A 24,693-nucleotide genomic window follows, 5' to 3' on the forward strand; every position below is an offset into this window, starting at 1 on the left:
GCAGTGCCCTCTTCAAGACTGAGACCTACTCCTTTAGATGCTCCCTTCTCTCGAAGACCACCCAGTACCCCAGGCAATCACCTCCAAGTGCTCCCTTTCCTATGCTCCATGGGACAGAGGTCGGGGGTCTCAGGCTAACCCCTACCATTGCTCCTTTCTTCTCTGGATTAAGAATCGCTAAGTGCGTGTCATTGCCTTGCTCTCTCCCGGCGGGGAGAAGTACAGTGAAATTATTCCAGTGAAATACTCAGAAGAGTCAAGGATAAATGCTGACAATCCATGTTGGTAAAGCTAAAAGGAGAAAGGGAAAAATTCTATCACCAAACACTCCAAACTCTGGTTAAATCCATTTTCTGTACTGGAATGTTGTTCAAGCAACTACCATTTCAAATATCAAAAGGGCCGGGGCTGGGGGATGGGCACTGGGGATACCCTGACTTAGGATATGTTCAGAGTGGGAATCACATCAGCATTTGTTCAATAATGATTTCACCTGCAACCGAGACTCCTGGTAATAAAACACTTTCTTCTTACTTTAGTTTAAAAGAGCGTCCGCCTACCATATAGGAGGTCCAGGGTTCAAACCCAGGGCCTCCCGGCCCATGTGGTGAGCTTGCCCACATGCAGTGCTGCCACGTGTAAGGAATACCATGCTACACAGGGGTGTTCCCTGCGTAGGGGTGCCCCATGCGCAAGGAGTGTGCCCCACAATGAGAGCCACCCGGCGTGAAAAAAGTGCAGCCAGCCCAGGAGTGGCACCGCACACACGGAGAGCTGATGCAGCAAGATGATGCAACAAAAAGAAACAGATTCCTGGTGCCACCGAGAATGCAGACAGATACAGAAGAATACACAGCGAATGGACACAGAGAACAGACAACAGGGGCGGGGGGGGGGAGGGGGGAATAAATAAAATAAATCTTTAAAAAAAAGAGAGAGAGAGACTTTGTACAATTTGATAATGTAAGCCTCAGGCATTTCAAGAATAATCTTGAAAACTTAAGCTTTAATATGCAGCAGCCTCATTCTTTACCTAAGGGGATCAAAGGTGTGCCATTCTCACTTTCCAATGATATCTTTTTCTAAATGGCTGCTTACCAGCTATTCCCCCTCTGGGTTTACAGATAATACACAAGCTGCAAGCTATCCTGGGCCTAGGCACTTGCATGTCTCATGTAACCCAATGACAGCTCAGAGGGAAAGAAACTGGGTAGGGAGCCAAGCATTTCAGGCATCTCTGTTCCAGCTTTGTTCCAGCCTCATTCCAGATCCCAAGGCTCATCTTAAAACTTGAGCAACTCTCAGAAACCATACCGGGCCCCTTGGCTGGGATCTAATGTGCAAACAACATTAGCCCTCTCCTAGGAGACTTTCACTCCGCCTCTCTCAATCACTCCTGTGGGGCGGGGGAGGGGGTGGAAAGCACAGTGGAAACTTCCAGGACACATTCAAACTCAGCGGGGCTGTCCGTGTCCTCCTGGCCCAGGCCTGAAGTTTTAGGTACTTGGGAGTTAGACGGCTGCCCTGATAAACTTCACCCCAACAGGAGGACTGCAGATGTCACCAGTGGGTATTTTCAATGATGAGGCTCCAGTTTGGGGCACCGAGGCCTCACACGTGTCACTCTGCCTCTGGGCTCTTCACCTGGAGTCTCCGGGGTGCTAGGCGTCCTCAGACGGGTTTTGGAGGGAGGGAGGTAGCGGTCCATGAGGCGCCTCAAACTGGTGGAAAGTTCTGTGGGCATTTTTCTTGGGAGAGGCTAGGATAATCGGCTTTCCTCAGTATTCTCCAAAGGGTCTGCAACCCATTTCATTCAGTTGGTTATTTTCTCCCTACCTATTGTGAGGTAGGTCTAATATTTATTTCACTAATGAATAGAGATATCTAAATACAAGTGATAAGGACAAAATGACAAAACTAAACCGAGTAGAATATTTAAAGAAATAGCCCTATTAAAACTGCAGAAAGGTTTTAATAGGGAATGTAAGGAGAATGCGAAATTACTTGATACTCACAGCCATCTGGTGTACCTAAAGCATTTGTCTCCACCATTCCTGGCTGATTCCAGCAGGCCAGAGCTGTCAGTGCAGACGGATGACCTTGCAAAAGGTCCCGTCAATTCCAAGGACTGGAGTTCTTTAAACATAAAAGAGACTACATGATGTGACTAGACGATCATTTTGGACCCCAGCCAAGCTTCAAACAATTCTAAATCTCTCCCCTGAATGGGTGGTCTGAGGCCTCTATCTGTCCGTGGAGGATTCGAGGGTTTTTTTCCTTTCTTTCTTTCTTTCTTTGAATTACTCAAATGTGTTTATCTCACACTAACATATTTGAGGGCTGTCCTAAAAAGGGCACAGGAAATGCCCTCCTCCTTACCCCACTCAAAAAAAGTAAAAGTAGGAGACGGCATAAAGCAGTGCCCCAGATTCTACCAGGAAGGACAGAGAAACTATTATCGGCCAAGCACTCCCTTTCTCGAATGGACAGGCAGACCAGGCACTCATCTGGGCAGGCAACTCCTTGTCAGACCACACACTAAAACCTCGTCTCTGCCCTGATGTGGACTCAGAGCTGTCCAGGGTGTTTGTGCTCCCCCTGGTCCACAGTTTTTCTCATTTCCAAAGTGGTTTTTTTTTTTTTTTAAGGTTTATTTGCCCCCTCTTCCCCTCCTCCCCCCCTGCTGTTTTTGCTGTGTTGTCTTCTCATTTTCTCTCCTCTAGGATCCACCAGGACTTGATCCTGGAGACCCCTGATGTGGAGAGAGGTTCCCTGTCAATTGCGCCGCCTCAGTTCCTGGTTTCTGCTGCACTTCACCTTGACTCTCCCCTTGTCTCTCTTCTGATGTGTCATCATCTTGCTGTGTGACTCACTTGTGCGGGCACTGGCTCACCACGCAGGCACTTGTGTGGGCACTGGCTTGCCGAACGGGCATGCTTTTCTCTTCTTCTTTTTCACCAGGAGGCCCCAGGGAATGATCCCAGGTCCTCTCATATGGCAGGCAGAAGCTCTATCACTTGAGCCACATCCAATCCCCCCAAAGTGGTTATTGAATAAATTCCTCCCAGAGTAAATGGAATCAAGACAAAGGACAGACAGGCTGCAGCAACTTTGCGCTACTCTCCTTTTATGGGCACTCAACTAGCTTCCATGGTAGAGGTTTTATTAATACTAATAATACAAGCTGTCATTTATTAAGTGCCTGCTAGAGTACATAACACGCTGCATGTTAAGCACTTTATTTTATTCATTTATTCATTCAATTGCAAACGTTTTTAAAGTCTCTATAACCGCCTGGCAGTATGTGTTTAAGGATAAAATGGTGATTTAAAAAAATGCACAGTCCTGCCCCATGGAGTTTAGTCTAGTGGCAATTGATTCACGTAAAATTCCAACTCAGTTGAGTGGGACAAATGGACACGTGCGGCACCATAAAGGCATGGAGGAGGGGAAAGTGACGTAGCTAAGCAGGAGAAGGAGGGCTTCTCCGGTTGAGCAGAAATGGAAGGGAAATTGAGATGTCAGTCAAGCGAGGGTGCAGCAGGAAATGTGTGCCTGCACTGGGGGAGACCACTTTGGCTGCAATAAGGAGGGATAATGCAGGGAGAAGGCAGTGGGCAGGCGAGCGCAGGGCAGAGACTGGCGAGGACAGTGGCATGGAAGAGGCGGGTGGGGACGGTAGGGACCACAGAGGCAATAGATGGACTGAGGGACGCTCAGGAGGTAAAATCAACAGAGCTCAGTGATGGGTTGGAAACAGGAGAGAGGGAAAATGAGCATGAGGAAGTGGGGGTGGCTTTCTCTCCTTTTCTCTTCCTGGTATCCCTCTTGACCATGAAGCCAAGTTTTCAAGTCAATCGGGCTCCGTTACCAGGTCCAGCATTTAGCAGCCATGCAACCTTCTGACAAGTTACCCAACCTTTAGCTTTGACTGGTTTCCTCACCTATAGCACGGGGCTGATACGGCACCCAGAGCCATTGGGCTGTTATGAGGCCCACCCAGAAGAATGCATTTGAAGGCCTGAAGGTACACAGCACCTGGCACCCAGCAGCACAATAAATGTTAGCAGAGTTCCGTCAGTCACCTTTCTCATGTTGTTGTCATTGCTGCTCCAACAGACGTGAAGGCATCTGCTAGTAAGTGACTGAGCAAAGTTTTCCCCGCTGCACTGAGATGACATGGAAATCCAATAAATCAATAAGCAGGAGCTATTAATAGACGCCTGACTTTTTTTGGATAGGGAGCAAGTGGTAAGATATTTACAGGAGGTTAACAATTTCACCCTAGACATAAATAAAGCCGGCAAAACCTCACAGTTCCCCTTCAGTAGTGGGGGTAGGTGTTTCTAGTCAGTGAAACAAATAATGTAATGTGTTTGTGCCAAAAATGTACAGGATTTTGTCTTATGGATACAATCTGGCCTGGGGCCTCAAGCATCAGGAGGGTCCTGCGGGGCTCAGGGCGGTCACTGACTCACTGGAGAGTCTAAGACCACTGTCCACTAGGTGGGAAGGAGTCCCCACCCACCAGGGGACAAGTCCACTCTCAATAGTAAGGCCACAAACCAAGAACAGTAAAGCAATCAGAGAGGGAACTAGCATGTGCTGACTGCATAGAAACCCGTGGCACGCAGCAGCTTGCTGAGTCTATGTAAGCACTCACAAGGTAAGGTTGGGACCCCTTTTCCTGGCGGAGTGATTAAAGTACGCTTCTTCACATCACACAGCTAAGTGACTGGCACTGCCACCCAGGTGTGTCTGACGCCAGGGCCTTGGCTCACTCACTTGGCCCTGGTTTCTGTTCCTGCAGTGTGCTAGAATGAGGATCAGGAAACCTTAAAACCTAAGTGCCCATTAGGGGCTTAGGCAAAGCAGAGGAGGGGTGAAAAGGGGGAGGGCCAGGAAGAAAGAAAACAGAGAGAGGAGGGAGGGAAGGAGGGAAGAGAAGAAAGAGGGGAAAGGGCTGCGTGCAGGGGGTGACCCAAGGCAGCCAGCAACTTTCTCCACTCCTTCACTTGCAGGCCAGGCCAGGCCAGGCTGAATAATACCATCTTAAGAGTCTATGTGGGCAGCGGACTTGGCCCAGTGGTTAGGGCATCCGTCTACCACATGGGAGGTCCGCGGTTCAAACCCCGGGCCTCCTTGACCCGTGTGGAGCTGGCTCATGCGCAGTGCTGATGTGTGCAAGGAGTCCCCGCGTAGGGGAGCCCCACGCGCAAGGAGTGCGCCCCATAAGGAGAGCCGCCCAGCGCGAAAGAAAGTGCAGCCTGCCCAGGAATGGTGCTGCCCACACGGAGAACTGACACAAGATGACGCAACAAAAAGAAACAGATTCCCGAGCAGCTGACAACAACAGAAGCGGACAAAGAAGACGCAGCGAATAGACACAGAGAACAGACAACCGGGGTGGGGGGTGAGGGGTGGGGGGGAAAGGGGAGAGGAATGAATAAATTAATTTAAAAAAAAAAAAAAAGAGTCTATGTGGACCACCCTTCTTCACTGGTATTTGCCCTTACACTTGGGGGATTGTTGCTATTCCATTGGGGAATGTGACAGAGCTCCCGTGGCTAGGAACTCAGCACTCCCTCAGTTGTCGTGTGTAACTCTACCTACAATGACCATACCCAACGAATATCTGAACATATTTACATACCCTATATACATGCCCTGGAGAACTCCCTCCCATCCATGTGTCCCCCATCAATGACACCCACAAGAGTGCTCCTCCCCGGCCATGGCTGAACCTCTCTGTGATCCAAAACTTCTTGAAAAAATGAAGCCAAATATACTGCCAAATTCAATTAGTAGGAAAATGAAATAGTAATGATAGGTTTAAAGATTAGAAAGAGAATACATAATAATTTAGAAAAACTAAAAGTAAAAAATAAATTGGGGTATTAAAAAATGAAAAATATCATAAAACTTTGTTTTTGACATTTTGCCTTTCATCACTGTAACAGGTATTGCCCTGTATGTACAGTGGCAAGGCAACTTTCCATTCCTTCCTCAGTGCCTATATCATTTTTTTTTTAATTTTTAATTTTGTCTCCAAAAATTTTTAGATCACAGGCCCTTGATACTGATGACTATGCTTACAAGCCTTTGTGCTTGAAATTTCAACTAGACCTAGAGCTGTAGGGTGCCTAAGAGTTACCTCCTGAGAGCCTCCATATTGCTCAAATGTGGCCACTCTCTAAGCCAAACTCCACATGTAAATGCATTACCTTCCCCCCAGCATGGGACATGATTCCCAGGGATGAGCCTTCCTGGCACAGAGGTATTACTACCAATCACCAGCTGGTGATGCAACTAGAAAAAGACCTTGAATAAAAGGGGGAAATGATAAAGACAAATGAGTTTATATGGCTAAGAGACTTCAAAATGAGTCAGGAGGTCATCAGAGAGGTCGTGCTTATGCATATCTCGACAGGATTTTATAAAGAGGCAAAGTAGATATTATTCCAGGTAGGGGTGCTCCTGAGGGCTACAGACACACACAGGTTCTTCTGTCATGGCAGATGGCTCTGGAGTTCAGTGCCTTGTCAGTGGGCCCTACTTTGAGCCTGAGTGTGATGGAGTCGAACTCAGATATGACCTTTCTACACATGCCTCTTCTGTCACTTTTACTGAACCTGTGGTTGGTGCTGGGGTTGGGGTATGCTCAGGAGACTTGAATCTCTGGACTGTCCATGTGCCAGCTGGGTCCTAAGCCTCAGCAGAGTTGCAACACCTACTCTCCAGTTCATTGGACTTACCCAGGTCACCTAACAGGGAGGTGAGGATGGCCAACCACCACGCCAGGGAACCGAGAGAGTCTACAGCTGCAAGCAGGAGAACCCTATCCATCAGCCATATGGGATCTAAGTCCCCTCTCAACTTAGAGGTGGAGTGGACATCGCCATCTCAGGGTCCACAGGATGGAGGAATAAAATATGGATTTGAGTGGACTTACTGGTATTCTTCCATAGAACTGTTGTGACTCTAGCAATGGGAAATCATATCACTGATGTGGAGACAGTGGCCATGGAGTTGCTGAGGGCAGGGAGAGGAAAAATGAGGTGTGATATGGGGCCATTTTTGGGATTCGGATTTGTCCTGAATGATATTGCAGGGACAGATGCAGGACATTATATATCCTGCCATAACCCACTGAATGGACTGGGGGAGAGTGTAAACTACAATGTAAACTATAATCCATGTGGTGTAGCAGTGCTCCAAAATGTATTCACCAAATGCAGTGAATGTGCCGCACTGATGAAAGAGGTTGTTGATTTGGGAGGAGTGGGGGTGGGGGGTAGGGAGAAGGGTATATGGGAACCTCTTACATTTTTTAATGTAACATTTTGTGTGATTTATATATCTTTAAAAATAAAATAAAATTTGCTAAAAAATAAACAAGAGTCTATGTGGAACAATGGAAATGCTTTGGTAATTAATGGTGGTGGGAAAAAAATAATCCTAAAAGCCTATAGGGGACACTGAGGTGTCAGGAAAGCGTTGCCTTCAGGACAAAACAGTCATCCTACCTGTGCTGGAGTGGCTGTCATGAATTTATAAGCAAATAAATTATATTAAAAACAAAGAAAATAAGTACTCAAAACCCATCACTTCTAAATTATTTTCCTACATTTTACTATCATGTATAGACTCTTAAGGCTATTTTCGTCAACTCTACATACAGTGTCATTATGCTGGTAGTTTGAGACCCGTCACGTGGGAGAATTTCCACCATGGACGTCTGTAAATGCTAAAAGTCTGGGTGTATCCCCCTCCCCTCCCCACCACCCACCTGTGGTTAAGCATTTACTAGGACACCACTGTTGGTCAGGGAGGAATGAGTGGCATGACACTGGATTATATTCTAGGTGCAAAGAAAAAGTCATGGAAAGGTTTTAAGCAGGAGAGTAGGGGAGGAGGGGCCAAGAGTGGCAGCAGGGGATGAATTGGGAATGAACGGTAGTCCAGGCAAAAGATGAGGGTAGCAGCGGACATGAGCAGAAAAGGGTGGATCTGTTTTAAAGATCTAATACATTAGTAAACTCTCTCCATTCTAGGTGGGGAATGAGGGAACAGAAGGAATCAAAGCTGACTCCTAGATCACTTCTAGACCATATCAATTAACATAACCTTAATTTACAAAAATTAATATTAAAGTTACAAACACAGAGGAAGGCACAGCCAATGCCCCTATTCCCACCAGTCAGATCCAACAAATGAAAGCAGCATTCCGCGGTAACTGTGCCGGATAGGAAGGAAGGAAGGGGGAGGGGGCAAGGGAGGGAGGGAGGGAGAGAGGAAGGGTTACAAAGTTGAAGTCTCTGTGTTCTTCACTTCTCCCATTCCAACTACTCCGACAGTTTTCAAACTTTTTGGTCTCAGGACCCCTTTACACTATTAAAATTACTGAGGACCCCAAAGAGCGTTTGTTTCTGTGGGTTCTATCTATTGATATTTACCATATTTGAAATTAAAACTGAGAACATTTAAAGATCTCTTCTAATTCATTAAAAAAAAATAAACTCATTACATGTTAACAGAAGTAATAGTTTTTTGGAGGAAAATATTGTATTTTTCCAAACAAAAATGTAATGAGAAGAGTGGCAGTGTTTTACATTTTTTGCAAATCTCTTTAATGTTTGGCTTAATGAAGGACAGCTGCATTCTCATAGCTTCCTCTGCATTCAGTCTGTGGCAATATGTTGTTTTAGCTGAAGTACATGAAGAAAATGCAGCCTCCCACAGATGTGTAGTTCAAAAAGGAAGGACTACTTCAACGGTCTTTTTGAACGATTAAGAATATTCTTTGATACCACCCAAAATTCAACAAGTGATAGTTTCTTAAATATTAGCTGCAATGTGGAATCTGAATTGGAAACCATAACAATGAGGTCCACATACTCTTTGACATCAAAATCCACTGGTCTCTCTTGCCCTTTGAATGGATCGTTTGCCCACATATGATTTTATAACATCATGCATTGGTTATGTGGAAAATACTGATTTACTGAAATGGGTCTCAAATGTTAATCCATTTCATTATACAATAACAAAAAAAAAAATCACATTTGAGAACAGGAGCCCCCGTCTCATCAGAAAAGGTTCAGGAAGTTGTCAAGCTCACAGTGGCAAGGATCTGAGTTCATTCCCTCTTCTCTGTAAAATGTGCCTTGGCTGTTCTTGGCCCCTTGGTAGTGCCTATGAATTTTAGGATCAATTTCCATGAAAAGCCCTTTCTTGGATTTTGATCAGCATTTTACTGAATTTATAGATTTATTTGGGGAGAATATATCTTTACAATATTGAATCTTCCCACATAAGAACATGGGGCATCGCTTCTCTTATTTAAATCTTTTATGTCCTTCAATAAAGCTTTATAACTTTCTCCATGAATGTCTAGCCAGTCTGTTAGATTTATTCAAGGCTAACTTAAAATTTTGGTTGCTACTGTGAATGAAATCTTCTTTTATTTATTTATTTATTTATTTATTTATTTATTTATTTAATTCCCCCCCCTCCCCTGGTTGTCTGTTCTTGGTGTCTATTTGCTGCGTCTTGTTTCTTTGTCCGCTTCTGTTGTCGTCAGCGGCACGGAAAGTGTGGGCGGCGCCATTCCTGGGCAGGCTGCTCTTTCTTTTCACGCTGGGCGGCTTTCCTCACGGGCGCACTCCTTGCGTGTGGGGCTCCCCCACGCGGGGGACACCCTTGCATGGCACGGCACTCCTTGCGCGCATCAGCGCTGCGCATGGCCAGCTCCACACGGGTCAAGGAGGCCCGGGGTTTGAACCGCGGACCTCCCATGTGGTAGACGGACACCCTAACCACTGGGCCAAAGTCCGTTTCCCTTCTTTTTTTTTTTTAAATGGTAACATTTACTAATTGTTTGTGGCTGGTTTAAAGTAGCACTTTGATTATTGCATATGGATCTTATACATGATGGATGTTTCAGCATGCTAAAAGTTGCTGGCAGCAGTATACTGGAAATGGGTTGGCTTTTAAAATGGGAATTTATTAGGTTAAAAGCTTATAGTTCTGAGGCTATGAAAGTGTCCAAACCAAGGCATCATCAGAGACACTGTCTCACCAAAGGCTGGCTGCTGGTGATCCTGGACTCCTTCCACCTGGCAAGGTACATGGAGGCATCTGCTTATCTGTGTCTCTGTCTTCTCCTCTAGCCTTACTTTCTAGAACCCCGAGCTCAGCTGTGGGCAGTCAGGCATATCGCTCATCTCTCCCCTCTCCTCTAGGCTTCCTCTCTTTGAGTCTCTGGGGGTGAGGCAGGGGGTGGAGTCCTCTTTCCATGCCTCTGTGCTCTGCTGAGTTCAGCCTCTGGCCTCAGGGACCTCTCTCTCAGCCTCTTGGGGCTTCTCTGTCTCTGCCACTTTTTCCTATGTATCTGCTGCTTTCAGTCCTCTGCTATAAAGGACTCCAGCAAGAGGACCAAGATCCACCCTGGGTCACGCCTCCCTGAAGTAATCCAATCAAAGGTCCCCAACAGAATCTTGGGATCCACAAAAAGCTTCAAACTATCACAATGAACTTGCTCTAAAAATTGAGAACTCTAGTTCCAATTGCCTTGGATTTTCTAGGGCACTTACAGCTGCAAATAGCCATCAACTTTATACCTCATTTCTTTATCTTGTCTGTTGCATGGATCACAACTGCAACACTGAAGAAGGGATGACAGGGGGAACTTTGATGTTCTTGACTTTAAATGTCCTTGCATTCCTGGGATAAACCCCACTTGGTCATGATGGATTTTTTTTTTTAAAATACATTGATGGACTCATTTGAATATTTTACTTTGGATTTTTGCATCAATGTTCATTAAGTGAATCTGGTCTATAACTTTTATTTTTCATAGTATTTTGTTTGACTATGGCATCATGGGATATTGACCATATAAAAGGAGTTGGGAGCTATCCTCTTTCATATCTGAAACAGTTTATTTAAGAAAAAGGATATCTGTTAATCCCTTGTCTCTCTCTCACTCCATTGTACTCACTGGGTAAAATCCCAGCTCAGGTTAAATGTGACTCTTCCCCTACTCTGAGGCTGCACCTGTCTAGGTGAATGTGGCTATAGAAAAACACATAACCATGCTGAACGGATTGGCTTGAAATGAATGACCCTTAGTGCTGGCCAACGATCATACCAGAAATCCCTGGTCCATCCATACCTTTGTTCTCCTAGAGGATGATTGCAAATCTTCTCCTCTCCCTTCAAACCTCTAACAATTCCTCCTTCCCCACTCCCAGCTGATGATTATGCCTCATGTTTCACTGAGAAAGCAGACACAACAAAAGATAAGCTGGTGCCCATCTAGCCTGCCTTCCCTCTTCCCTCGCTCTGGCACTGTCAGTTTTCCTTGTCTATTAGATCATTCCCATCAAATACATAATTTCTCACATAAGAAAAAGCTCTGTCTCAACCCCATATCTCCACTCAACCCTGCTCTCCTTTATAGCAGAGCTCTTCAAGAGGACTGTTTAAATTCAAAATCCTCTCCTTCTGTCCCTCCCTTCTCTCTTGAGCTCACTTCAACTACATTTGTGCCCCTCATCCTCCACACAAACTGCTCAACAAGGTCATCAATGGCCTCTACTAATGCTATTTGACTTGACCTATGATTGGCCTTTTACCAGACTCATTACTCCCTCCCCCTTGAATCACTTTCTTCCCTCAGCTTCTAGGACACCACAGTGTCGACTTTCCTCCTACTTCCCTGACTGCTTCTTCTCAGTCTCTTTTGGTGGCCCTTCTCACCCTCTGGATCTCTGCACTTTTGGAGGGCTCTACTTTGAACCTGCTTTCTTTTCTGTCTACACTCATTCCTGTGATCTCATCCAATCTCATGGCCTTTAAACACCACATATATGCTGAGTACTCCCAAATTTTATCTCCAGCCCAGACTTCTTCCCTACTTTATACCCACATATCCAACCACCTACTTACCATTCCTGCTTGGATGCCTAATGGGCACCTCAGACTTAACAAAACTCACCTTCCTCCTAAAACTTGCTCCTCCGATATTCCCCATCTCCATAAGCAGCAACTCCATCCTACCAGTCACTCAGGCCAAAACCTTGGAGTCGTTCTTGACTCCTTTTCTTGAACAACCTGAAGCTGAGAGAGTGATTCTTTTATAACATCATTCAGCATTCAGATGATTTCCCTCCTCTGCTCAAAAACATCTCATGGCTTCCCCTCTCAGAATGAACACCAAGTTCCTTAGCCTTCAAAGATGAATAAATAAACCTCTCAATGTTCCCTGTTCCTCCTCTGTAAAACCAGCTAGGACAAGGACATTTTGTTTTGACTCATTCAATTTCTTTAATGGTTATCAGCCTAACGAGGAGTTAATGTTTTCTTGAGTTAAGGTTGGTAACATTTATCTAGAAAGCTGTCTGCTTAAGTTTTCAAATGTATTGCCAATTATTATTCATAGCATTTTTCCATTTTCGCTCCTAATATTATTTCTTTGTCCCTCCTTCCTCCTTCTCCTTCTCTTATCAATCTTACCAGAAGTTTGCCTATTAGTCATTTCAAAAAACCAGCTTTTGGTTTTGCAAGTCTTTTTATTTATTTTGTAGTATACTAATTGCTACTCCTATTTTTATTATTTCCTTTCTTCTATTTTCTTGGACTCTGTTGTCCTTTCTTCAATCTTGAGTTCATTAATTTTTTAAAACTTTCTAATATATACATTTAAGTATTTACATTTCCCTTCAAATCCCACTTCAGCTGTATCCCATACATTTTTATAATTTCTTTGTAGATACATGGCACATTTAGAAGTCAGCTTACTAAATTTCCAAACACATATGTAGGGGATATAGCAGTCGTTTTGTTATTGATCTCTAAATTTTGTGACATTTTGGTCAAAATATGAGGTGTGCAAGAAGTTTGAGACTTTCTTTATACCCCGATTTGTGATCAAGTTTTGAAAGATCTATCTTGCGAGGTTGAAACAAATTGCTTTTTTCTATTTCTTTGGCATGGAGAGGGATGTATGTACACTTGAACGAATTTGTTTCTTATGGTGTTCAAATCTTCTATGTCCTGATTATTTCTCTGCTTGATCTATTAGTATCTGAGAGAGATGAGTTAAGAACTCCCACTGTGACTATGGATTTGCCAATTTCTATAATTAGGTTAAGTTTTGCTTTACCCATTTTGAATCTATCTGTTGTTAGTATTCTGTGGACTTAAAGTTTTGGTAAATTATCCTTTCATCATCAAGTAATAACATTATTTAGCCCTAATAATATGTATGTTTTTAAATCTCAAAGTCTATTCTGTCTGATATTAGTATATCAACTACTTTTGGGCTTGTCTCATAAACCTTTTCAAAAACTCTGATAATCTCTATTCTCTGGCTAATCTAAGCATTTAATTTTATTGTGATTACTAATATAGCTGGATTTATTTGCACCCTCATATTTTGTCTTTTTCATTTAGTACGCTTTCTGCTTTATGCCCTCCACCTTCAACCAGCATACTTTTCCTTCCTCCTCTTGGAGAAATCAAATTTTCCTAATTTCTCCATTGTTTTTAATGTTATTTATTCTGTTTATTATTTTAATGGTTATAATCATGAATTCTTGACTTAAAGTTTATAATAATTAATGCCTCTGTCTTTCTTCTTAACTTCATAAAGGCCTCAAAATGCTTTAACTCATTTCCTCCCATTCATATTATTATTCAGTATTTAATATCTTTTTAACCCTCTTCCCAATTAGTCTTTATTATTTGTTCCAATAACCACGTTTTAGTTATCCCATTCTTCTAATTTTAAATTCAGTTGTCAATAAATAACAATGTTTAGTCACTACACCTGGTCTCTTAGTTATCTGCTTTATTATAACAATTATATCCAGTAATCTGCAGATACTGAACAATGCCTCACGAGTTGCAGCATATATATATATATATATTTTTTTTAAGATTTATTTATTTATTTCTCTCCCCTTCCCCCTTCCCGCCCCAGTTGTCTGTTCTCTGTGTCTATTTGCTGCATCTTCTTCCTTGTCCGCTTCTGTTGTTGTCAGCAGCATGGGAATCTGTGTCTCTTTTTGTTGCATCATCTTGTGTGTCACCTCTCTGTGTGTGTGGTGCCATTCCTGACCAGGCTGCACTTTCTTTCGCGCTGGGCGGCTCTCCTTACGGGACGCACTCCTTGCACGTGGGGCTCCCCTACGCGGGGGACACCCCTGCGTGGCACGGCACTCCTTGCACACATCAGCACTGCGCATGGGCCAGCTCCACACGGGTCAAGGAGGCCCAGGGTTTGAACCGCGGACCTCCCATGTGGTAGACGGATGCCCTTACCACTGGGCCAAGTCCGCTTCCAGTTGCAGCATATATTTAAAAGAAAAGATGGGGAGATACGGCATAAACTTCAAAAACCATTAGTCCAACTCATACATGTTTACAGAGTGGTTAGGGGACTTGCCTAAGACTACTCAGAGATGGGTTAGAGTTGTACACTGTGAAGACTAGTTGCTGGGGTGAGATGGGTGAGGGTGGGGGCAGTGGGAAGGGGCACCATTCTACATTGGGTTAGAGTTGTACACTGTGAAGACTAGTTGCTGGGGTGAGATGGGTGAGGGGTGGGGGCAGTGGGAAGGGGCACCATTCTACATTTGCAGACTCTTGGGATTTCCCAGCAAGCTTGTGCTCAGTGAATTCTGGTTAGCCAGAAGAGCAGGACGGTGCAGCAAGAGGGAGAGAAAGGGGGTAAACATGATGGTTTCTCACCAAACTACCCCCAAAATAAATAAAACAAAAGGCTTGGGCAATTTTTTTTTTAATCATTAAAATGTTGGGGAGGAAAGTCCATCCTTGTAGATTTGCTTTAATGAGAGGGCAGCTCTTTTGCTCTGAGGTTAGGCAAGCCAGGATTAATAACTGGGTCATCGGGGGTGGAGAGCCTGCAGGAAGTATTTTATCAACTTACAAACACCTTTCATGTGCCTGGGGCACTGCTTGATGCCAAAGCAAAGAAACTGATGAGGTCCCTGTGCTTAAGGCTCTCACTGCATCAATGGGAGATTCAGTTCTGGCTAAGGAGCAGAAAGCAATAGTAGTCCTGCCAGGGCTAGCGTGGTCAGGCAGCAACAGGTCACTATCACGCGGTCTATATGAAAGTCATAATGTCACCAAGAGTGCCCACTATTTATCGATTGCCTACTAGGTGCCAGGCAATATGGGAGGCACTAATTTTTCCTCTACAACTCAATGGAAGCAGGTGTTGTCATCTTCATTCTACCCGTAGGGACACGGGCTCAGAGGCTGTATAAAGGTTGCACATGTCATTCCCGGCAGAGCTGGGGATTCAAACCCGGGCCTGACACATGAACCTCAGAGTCATCATGTCTCTTCACAGTCCCTTCCATCATAGCAGCAAAAGGAAAAGTCTTTCAACTGGGATTTTAAAACACTTTATAGACATAATTATAATATATTCCAGGACAAAGGTGGAATCACATCCGTTTGCCTGCCTACTCCTTCAGCGCTCAACTTGAGCATCGGCTCTTCTAGGACTTCTCACCTGCCCTCCCAAAGTGGCGTAGGGGTCCTCCCTCAGAGTGCCCCAAATAAGGACCACAATCCTTCACGCACAATTTCCAAAGCCAATAAGCTCTGGCAATTGAAAGTTTCTTCACAAGTTTGCAGCAAACTCATTTGGTGGCAAAAGATGACCTGAACTGATGTGAAACTATCTGCAGTCTTCACGTATCCCACTCAGGGTGATGAGTCCTATTTTGATGTAGGAATAAGAACGTGTTTGATTAAGGGGTGCTGCTCAGACCCCCCTGCAGTTATTATAAAATATGCAGTATATGCACAGTCCCTTTCTAAAATCCAGACATTTCCCATTTGCAAACCACATGCGTCCCCAAGGGTTTCAGACAAGGCACTCTGGACTTTTAGGCCTAATGGCATAAATGGCCCTGCACTTCTCTTCTGGGTCAATCCAGCACCTCACACAGTGCCTCGCATATACACTAGGCGCACAATAACCAGTTCCCCAGGAAGCAAGAAAGGAAAACGGCCAGTGGCCGGACGGTGCCCATGACCGCCAGCGTGCAGGCCGGGGCTCTAACCACTCAACACACTGGCCTGCTCTGACTCTGACTGGCCTATAAATAGTCGCTGTCGATGGCGGGCAAGCAGCGGCTGCTGTCCTCACCAGCAATAAAAATAGCGCAGGGGTCTTCCAGGCCGCGCCCACACGCAGCTTCGGGCCAGCAGAGCCAAGCGGGGCAGGCACCCTCATCCCTCCGGCCTCACGAGCGGCTTCCCGGGTCCCTCTGACCTGCGGGGGCGGGGGGGAGGTGGGGGGGGAGAAGGACCCGGGTGTGGGTGCGCACTTCTGCATACAGTTCGTAGCCTTCCCGGGCACCCCGGGCTCTAGCAAGGCGGCTCGGGCGACGGGCGCCCGCGGTCGCCCCCCGCACCCCGGAGATGAAGACACACACTTCAGGAGCTTCCTCCTCCGCAGCCCCGAGCACCCCGAGCTCCCCGCGCGGGCCCCCGCACAGCCCCGCTCTCGTCCAGAAGCAGCAGCGTTCGGGCGAAAAGACGGCGTCGTGCGGGTCCCCAGGGCGCCGAGGGGGGGTCTTTCTGCCCCCCGGGCCCAGCAGCGGGGCAGGGGGCGGGCGCCCCGACAAGGGCTGGGCTGACAGGGGCAGCCTCCTCGCCGCGGGCGCGCGGCTCGCGAGAGGGCGCGGCCGGAGGCCGAGGGGCCCGCCGGGCCCGCTCCTTACCTGGTAGCACAGGATGGTCTGCTGCACCAGCCGCGCGTACCCGTCCAAACGCACCCCCGGAATTGCTCCTGCTCCGCATCTCCGCCGAGCGCCCGCCCCGCCGCGCCGAGGAGGGACGCCCGGGCCGCGGCCGCCGAGCCGGCCTGCGGGCCACACACACGCCCGGGCGGGAGGACGAGGCGACGACTTTTTTCAAAAGGAGGGAAGCCAAAAGGTGACCGGAAAGCGAGCCAACCAGAGCCGCGCACGCCCGGGCGGCGCGGGGGCGGCGCGCGGGCGGCCCCGCCTCGCTCCCCGCGCGCGCGGGCCCCGGGCGGCCTGGCGGGAGGAGCGCGGAGCTGGGCCCCGGGCCCCCGGCCAGGCCTCTCGCGTCTCCGCGCGGTGACCAGGCGGCCCCGGGCCGGGCCGTCAGCCGTGCGGGAGGCGGCAGAAGCAGGTCCCGCGGCCGCCGGCGCCCGGACACCCCAGCCGGGGCGGGACGCACGACGGCCCCGCCCCCGCCGCGGAAGCCACCGCGTGGCGGCCAGAGCGGGAAAGAAAAGGGGAACTGGCTCCGGGCGGGACGCCAGGCGCCTCGCCGAGCCCCCGGCCCGCAGCCCCGCCGCAGCAGCGGGCGGGTCCCACCGGGGCGCCCCGCACCCCCCCTTCCCGCCGCGATGCGCACCCCGCGGCGTCGCCGCCTGCGGGGGAAGAGCAGAGGAGAGGCCCGCTCCGGGCGGGGCCCGAGGCCACCTCCCTGAGCGGTCCTCAGGCCTCCAGCCTCTCCAGAGGGAGAGACAGACCCCCTGAGTAGTGGGGCGCCGTCAGGAAGGAAGAGGGGGCGGCGCGGCCGGCCCCCCCCCCCCCCCCCCCCCCCCGAGCTCCCCTTGCAGCGCCTGGCACCTCGCCCCTGGCCAGGCTCGCAGCTGTTCCTCACTTACGTTTCCAACTTGACTAATCGATACTCCTAAAACTTGGCTTTCGTTACAGTTCTTCCTGGGGGGCTGATGACCCAGTTCACAGTGCTCGGCCCAGTAGTCATTGCCCACTAAACTCCGCTTCCCAGACGATTTCCCCAGGCCTCCAAGGTTGGTGTTAGCCTTAGTCCCGCAAGGCCCTGGCTCATCTCCACGCACCTACTGTACGCTCCCGCCAGCCGGCCCTCCCTCCTCCTCTGTGGATCTAAAGTCTGTCTCTCCTCGAAGGGCCGGTTCAGCTCCTCTCTCCTAGTAGCCTTCCCCAGTCTCAGAATTCTCACGGCAATTTTTTTGGTAAGAGTTTAGGACTAGGAGTCAGATCCAATTGATAATTGATTTAAATTCCAGTTCTACCATTTGCAAGTGGTGTGACCTTTGGCCATGGTGTTTTAGTTCTTTGAATGACAAGTTCTCCTCTAAAATGGGGGTAACAGCACCTACCTCATAGGGTGGCTGTGAAGACGGAGAGGATAAAGCACTCAGCTCCACGTTTGGCGCATAGAAAGTACATAATAAATCATAGCTGCTTTCATCATCATTTGGCAATAATGTATAGCCACATATATTTTCATATGTGGATGAAATGGCCAACTGGATTGTAAGTTCCTTATTGGAACAGATGTTGGTATCCCCTACAATGCCTGGTACAGTGTTGACCATGTAGTTGGAGTTCAATTAATGCTGCTGGAGTGAATGAATGGAAACAAGCCCTGCTCAGTTGGGTCCCCATAATACTTGGTCCTTAACCAAGCTCACTTTTAGAAACTCCAGAATGTGAATCTATGGCTTTACTCCATCACTCACGTAAAGCACTATACCCCTTGTCCACTCACATGCTTCTTTTCTTACTATTGACTTTATGTGCCTCTGCAGAATTTACTATCATCTAGGAGAAAATAAAACCAGCTGTTACCATCACTAAATCTTAGAATCTGAATATGTACTCTTACAAGAACTCTCATGTATTCACCTGCATTTCTTTTTTTCACTGCTTTTGTTCACATTGGGTGTTTCTTTGGGACTCAATTTTGCAGCCATGGGGGAAAAAACTGATGACGTACATGCATTCCTGGTATTTCCATCCAGCATAGACACGTTTTTGGTTTCTTGAGTTCATTCTTTGGAAACTTCGCTGTCCAGGCACACACACACCATCTGGTATATATACCAGTGGCTCTACATGTCCATAAGAAAAAGTCCTTTCAAAAAAATCTTAAGGGTTAGACTTCCTTTTTGCAGGTGATGACTTCAGTCTATGCCTTAATGCCTATTCTCATGTAAGCTATGTTTTTCAATATACTTGAAAATCTGGGATAAAATACAACACAAACCACAAAGAAAGGCGACTCCTTTTTAGCTTTTAAGTTTCCAAGCTAATTTTAGTGACTCAATTTGGACTAGGAAGCTGTGCTATAGAAAAAACCGGTCTCATATCTTAGTGACCTCATGTCCCCGAGATACAAAGCCTCCATATCTTGATCCCCATATCCATGAAACCTTTTCTCTGGAAACCTGTCTCCAAGCCACTTCTCAAATATTTGTCAAGAATCAGATGTGGTATGTGATAACTTCTTTTTTGTACCCGAAGCCAACTCATGAGCTTCATAAAGATGAAACCCTAGAACTGGACCATGGGGTGGCATCACATGACTTATCTGACCCCCCCCAGATGGTCTGCCCATTGTCCTGCCACAGGTACTTCTGCCAAGACAGTTCCCAGTGAACCACATGTCAGCATCCAAGATGGAAACCAACAAATGCTTCTCTTGGAGGGCTCAGGTCTTTGAATCTAAGAGTGCTGAAAATATCCCCTTTGCCAAATTTAGTTATTTCTATAATGACTTAATTTTAGTTGATTGGATGTCATTTTCTCTTACGACAACCATTTTAAGGAATGTTGAATTTGTCTCTGCTCCAGCTTCCTGTAGCTATTTGGAAATTGCAAGGTAAAGAGAGGAAACACTAGGGAACATAAAAATGTGTATTTAAGAAAATAACATTGGGAGGCAGATGTGGCTCAAGAGATAAGGCCTCGGCCTACCAAATGGAAGGACCTGGGTTGATCCCTGGGGCCTCCTGGTGAAAAAGGAAAAAGCATGCCTGCTCGGTGAGTCAGTGCCCACGCGGCGAGCCGAGTGCCCATGTTAGTGCCCACGCAAGTAAGTCACACAGCAAGATGATGATGCAACAAGAGAGAGGTGAAGGGGAGAGTCAAGTGCAGCAGAGATCAAGAACTGAGGTGGCGCAATTGACAGGGAAACTCTCTCCATATCAGAAGTCCCCAGGATCAAATCCCTAAAGATCGCACAGCAAATGGACACAGACAGCAAAAGACAGGAGGGTGGAGGGTGGAGGATGGGGGAAAAACACATCTTTTAAAAAAAAGAAAATGAGATATGTATATATGCATGTATGAAAAATATATTCTTCATAGGAACACATTTATTAAATATACTTAAGAGAATATGTTCTGATGCCCACTCACTCCATCTCTTTTTCTTTTTCCTTTGCTTTTCTTTCCTTCAGACTCTGACCACAGCAATGGGGAGCTGAGGCAGAGACAAAGTGAACAGTTTTTAAAATGCTCTTGTGGAAACAAAATGACACCAAACAAGATGCTTTGGCAAAACAATCACTCAGTGAATTAGCTCTTCGTTGAAATGGCTCTCAGCAGTGACCTGCTAGTTCCTAGGTGACCATGCTGGATACAACCCTGTATCCCAGATGAAGCTATTTCACCATTTTTGACTAGAACAATCTGTTAACTGGTCATTGAAGTGAACAGAGCTCCTTTGCGGGATTAACAATTGCAGTGTGCCTGGGAAACAAACGTCTCCAGTATTCCGAGGATATACTTCCTTCAATAATGGCCACTGCTCTGACACTCCCTGCCTCCGAATGTTGGCGCCACCTTTATCTCCTTACAAGAGCGCCTCAGACCATGGGACCAACTTTAAACCCAAAGGAGGATGCCTCTCAGTAACATTCTCTCAGTCTTGCCCTTTAACTTTCTGAAGTAAAAAAGAGAGCTACTGACAAGAGAGTTTGACTTAAGGATTGTAGCCCAGACACAATAAACACAATTGGAAAAAATGGGGGGGGGGGGGTGAGAATCTAAAGGACATCGGACATTGCGCAGCCTTTTATGTACTTTGGTTACACAATCTGCCTTGGGAGATTGGTTTCTGAGGTGTCACCCGTTCCCTACCCCCTACCCCAACCGAGAATGTCTCACCATCTTCCTTATCATTTAAGAACTCAGCATCTTTGAAGCAGCTGAGGATACTGGGAAGAGAGACTGCTCAAAGACCTCTTGTGAGAGTGAAGTGACTCCCCCCACTCGTGGTCCCACACACTAACCAAATCCTGTCCTCACCATCTTGAAACCCTACTGCTGGATGCTGAGAAAACAGACACTTGGAGAGGGATTAGAATCTGGAGCCTGCGCAGCCAATGACAACAGATGTGCGTGGAATTATCTTGAAGGAATAACCGGAACATGGAGAAGAGACCTCGGAAACCCATCGCCTCAGGCAGGACGACCCCTGCCCTATTTATTTTCACAGCCACAGTGTGGAGGGCACGTCTTTACCGCTTCATCTGTGCTGCGCCATCAGGGAAACAGACTGCAAACATTTCACCCTCATGAAAGGTTGTAAAACTTAAAAGACTCAGTTGCAAATTTATTGGTTGATTCTAACATTTTTCTTGATTTTAATATATAAATACAAGACAATTAAATAAATCTGAGAAGAACTATTGCAAAGGCAAATCAGCACTCACAGAAATGTACTATCTTATTGCTATGATTAGTCTGGGATACAACGTTCACTTGAAATATATGCAAGGGAACCCTAGGGTGAGACCTAACTAAAGGGCGTTGAAATGTTCCTAACAAGGTCATACTTTGAGGCAGTGCTCAAGAAGCTATAGGTGGGAAGCAAGATAAACCCTACATAACTAAGAGCAATCAGGGTTTGATACATAAACAAACAGGAGCACTGCAGGATAGTTTGCTGTCCCCAGTAGCTGCTCCCCCTTGTCACTGTGCACTCTTCAAGACTTAACGCATTTCAAAAAATAATTAGAGCTCTGGCAGGGCCAGAGTGTACCGGTCATAACAATCAACAGAGTACCATGCAGTTGCCTTACTTTTAAAGAACAGCAATATGAATTTTTCCTTATATACAGCTCTTTTTTAAAAAAGGAATCCTCTTCTACTCCCCTCTTCTGAAAGGCTCTGGGGATTTGAGAAGTGGCAGTGTATATGAATCTCCTCCACATTCACAATCTTCCCAACACAGGGTTTGGATTACAGTTCAGCCCCTTTGTGGCCAAGGTGCTAAGCTAAGCATCTGATCGTTGGGGACGAGGTTGGGAGCTGGGTATCAGTATTGGGCACCACGTACGGTTGTACAGGTTGCACCCTGTACAAGGAGGCACAGCCAAGGGGATGAGTGGGGCGAAAATCTGGCCCCCACTCTGTGCCGAGCTGTGGGCCCACAGGGCTGTGTCCACCAGTGGGGGCACCTTTTCCTAACTCGAACAAAGGCACTGTTTGAGCTATTTGTGGCACTGTCTGCTTCGATTTTTCAGTCTGGCCGACATCGTTAGGTCGTGAGTTCAGTGAAATTTCTGTAATTCACATCCCATATAACCTCTAGAAGGAGTTTTAGAATTCACTGAACCAGCAAGGGTTTTCTGAATTGTCACATTAAACCAAACAACACAACCACTATTCTACAAAGGAATAAATTTACACAGGAGAAAATAAATATTAAAAATGTAGAAGATTTTTGACAGGTAGGTCACTCGAATTTAGTTTACATACAACAAATGCATGCACAAACTCACCAACAGGTTGAAGTAAACAGTTGTTTCATATGATATTATCAAAGATAAACTCGGCCTTTTAAAAACGTGCCTGGCAATTACTTTTTTTTTTTTTAACACAAGTCTTACTCTTAGTATGTCATTTTAAACCAATCTTCTTTTAAAATAAAGGATAAGGAACTAAATTGCAAATGTCTGAAAACCATAGAACAATGCCGTGGCTTCCTCTTCCGATAGTAACCATTGCCCTCAGTGAGCTCACGCTCCTCCAGAGGTTGCTATACATCTCACATTGTGTAAAAGGTAAAATTGGACATTTTCACACTGTCAAGCGTCATGCTCTGTTTCTAGAAAAAGGAATCACATTTGCTCAATAAAGTGTAAGCTTCCCCGTTTTGAAGTCCTCCTGAGAGCGATACGGCTTTTGCCATTGCACGGATCTTCTTTCTCATTAAACACATGCTGTTTTCCAGAGAAATCGTGAAGGCACACGTCTCCATTCTGAGCACTGAAAGAAACCCCGTTCCTCTCCGTAGAAGCATTCCCTGTATAAGGGAAAATAAATCGGTGTCACAGGTATCCACAGAAAGCACCAAAAAATAAACTCAAGCAAGATGCACACATAACACATGCCTGTGTGTTTTTAAAACTTTTTTATTACACAGTGTTGTATTTTATCTACTTTTCATTCCTTTCCTTGAGAAAATAAAAAAAGCAAATTGGAAACCGATTCAGAAACCATTTCCCTATGGCAGTTTTTTTTAAAATGAGAGGGATAAGATATGAAGGAAGACAAAGCAGTTTATTTTAAAAGGCCCATTTCCTAAGCCTGGTTGGTCCTAGATTGACTTCAAGTAGGAGCATATGGCTAATATAACCTGACGTAATCTTTTTGTCTCCCCACAGTTTAACAGAAATCCCCATACGTAGTACACTTCCAAAGTTCTTGGATCCCTAAGATTCCCATACAATCAAAGTTTGTACCAGAGAAACCCAGGGAAAGACAAGCACCAGTAGGCATGACAAGACGAAATCGTCAAGAGGACTGTGGGAAGATGGCAGAGTAGGGAGCTCCAGGCCTCAGCCCTTCCACCAAAACAACTATTAAACAGGCAGGAACTGTCTGAAACAACTATTTTGAACCTCCAGAGGCCAGAAGAACACTGGATAGCACCCAGGGAAGAGGCTGATAAATTTCAGTAAAGAACAGGAACTTGCTCTCTCTGCCAGGTGGCTACTGATGCCCACCCCCCACTCTTCGGCAGGGGACCAGGGGATCCAGCCCCTGGGCTAACTCACTGGTAACAGAAAGGGACATAAAAAACCTCTGACCCAAGAATAGGGGTGGGCGCAGCCAATAACTAATCACAGTGTTTGATTAGTGAATTCAGATTACTGGGGACAAGGCTCTAAGGACAGCCATCCGGCAGTGGCCGTTGTTTCAACCCTGCCCCAACAAGTGGTAGTGGAGAATTAAAGACATGGTGCTATAGTACAGCCATCAAGCACCCCAATGTATGTGATATGGGAGTCCCAGAAGGAGAAGAAAGAGACAAAGGGGCAAAAGGAATAAAGAAATGACAACAGAGAACTTCCCAAACTTAACAAAAGATGTGAATATGCACATTCAAGAAGTTCAGAGAACACGAAACAGGATAAACATTAAAAAAAACACAAAAACACCCCATCATATACTATAATCATACATTATTAAATGCAAGGGACAAGGAGAGAGTTCTGCAAGCTGCAAGAGAAAAGCAGCGTGCTGCACACAAGGGAGTCCCAGTAAGAGTGAGTGCTGATTTCTCATCAGAAGCCATGGAGGCAAGAAAGCAGTGGGTTGAAATACTTAAAAGTGCTGAAGGAAAACTACTGCCAGCCAAGAATTTTATATCCAGCGAGACTCTCCTTCAAAAATGACAGGGAGGTAAAGACATTCTCAGATAAACAAAACAAAAGTTGAGGGAGTACACCGCCTTTAGACAAGCAGTGCTAAAGGGAGTTCTCCAGACTGAAATGAAAGGACACTAGACAGTGGTTCAAAGCAGCATAAAGAAAGAAAGGTAACCATTTGGCTAATTATAAATGCCAGTACTATTGTATTGTATCATTCGGTATGTAACTCCACTTCTCAT

The 24,693-nt window shown here is 46.1% G+C and overlaps 2 protein-coding genes across 12 annotated transcripts in view; both read right to left on the reverse strand.

The window, feature by feature from the left end:
* The window catches only part of PHKA2 (phosphorylase kinase regulatory subunit alpha 2), a 78,698-nt gene extending 61,642 nt beyond the window's left edge, over nucleotides 1-17,056 (reverse strand). The window contains exons 1-2 of one of the 2 annotated variants that reach the window (XM_012522125.4): nucleotides 16,770-16,978; nucleotides 16,193-16,318 (exon numbers count right to left, since the gene is read on the reverse strand). In XM_012522125.4, the coding sequence (XP_012377579.2) occupies nucleotides 16,193-16,279 (87 nt within the window). In that variant the 5' untranslated portion in view covers nucleotides 16,280-16,318; nucleotides 16,770-16,978. Of the gene's footprint in view, nucleotides 1-16,192; nucleotides 16,319-16,769 lie in introns of both variants that reach the window. The other variant, XM_004450326.5, reaches the window with a different exon arrangement.
* Nucleotides 17,057-21,378: 4,322 nt separating this feature from the next.
* The window catches only part of ADGRG2 (adhesion G protein-coupled receptor G2), a 132,224-nt gene continuing 128,909 nt past the window's right edge, over nucleotides 21,379-24,693 (reverse strand). For all 10 annotated transcript variants that reach the window (XM_058292309.2, XM_058292312.2, XM_071213199.1 and 7 more), the window contains one exon: nucleotides 21,379-23,103. In XM_058292309.2, coding sequence (XP_058148292.1) covers nucleotides 22,919-23,103 — 185 coding nt within the window. In that variant the 3' untranslated portion in view covers nucleotides 21,379-22,918. The remainder of the gene's footprint in view (nucleotides 23,104-24,693) is intronic.

This window comes from Dasypus novemcinctus, chromosome X (genome assembly GCF_030445035.2).
Source record: "Dasypus novemcinctus isolate mDasNov1 chromosome X, mDasNov1.1.hap2, whole genome shotgun sequence".
Lineage (NCBI taxonomy): Eukaryota > Metazoa > Chordata > Mammalia > Cingulata > Dasypodidae > Dasypus > Dasypus novemcinctus.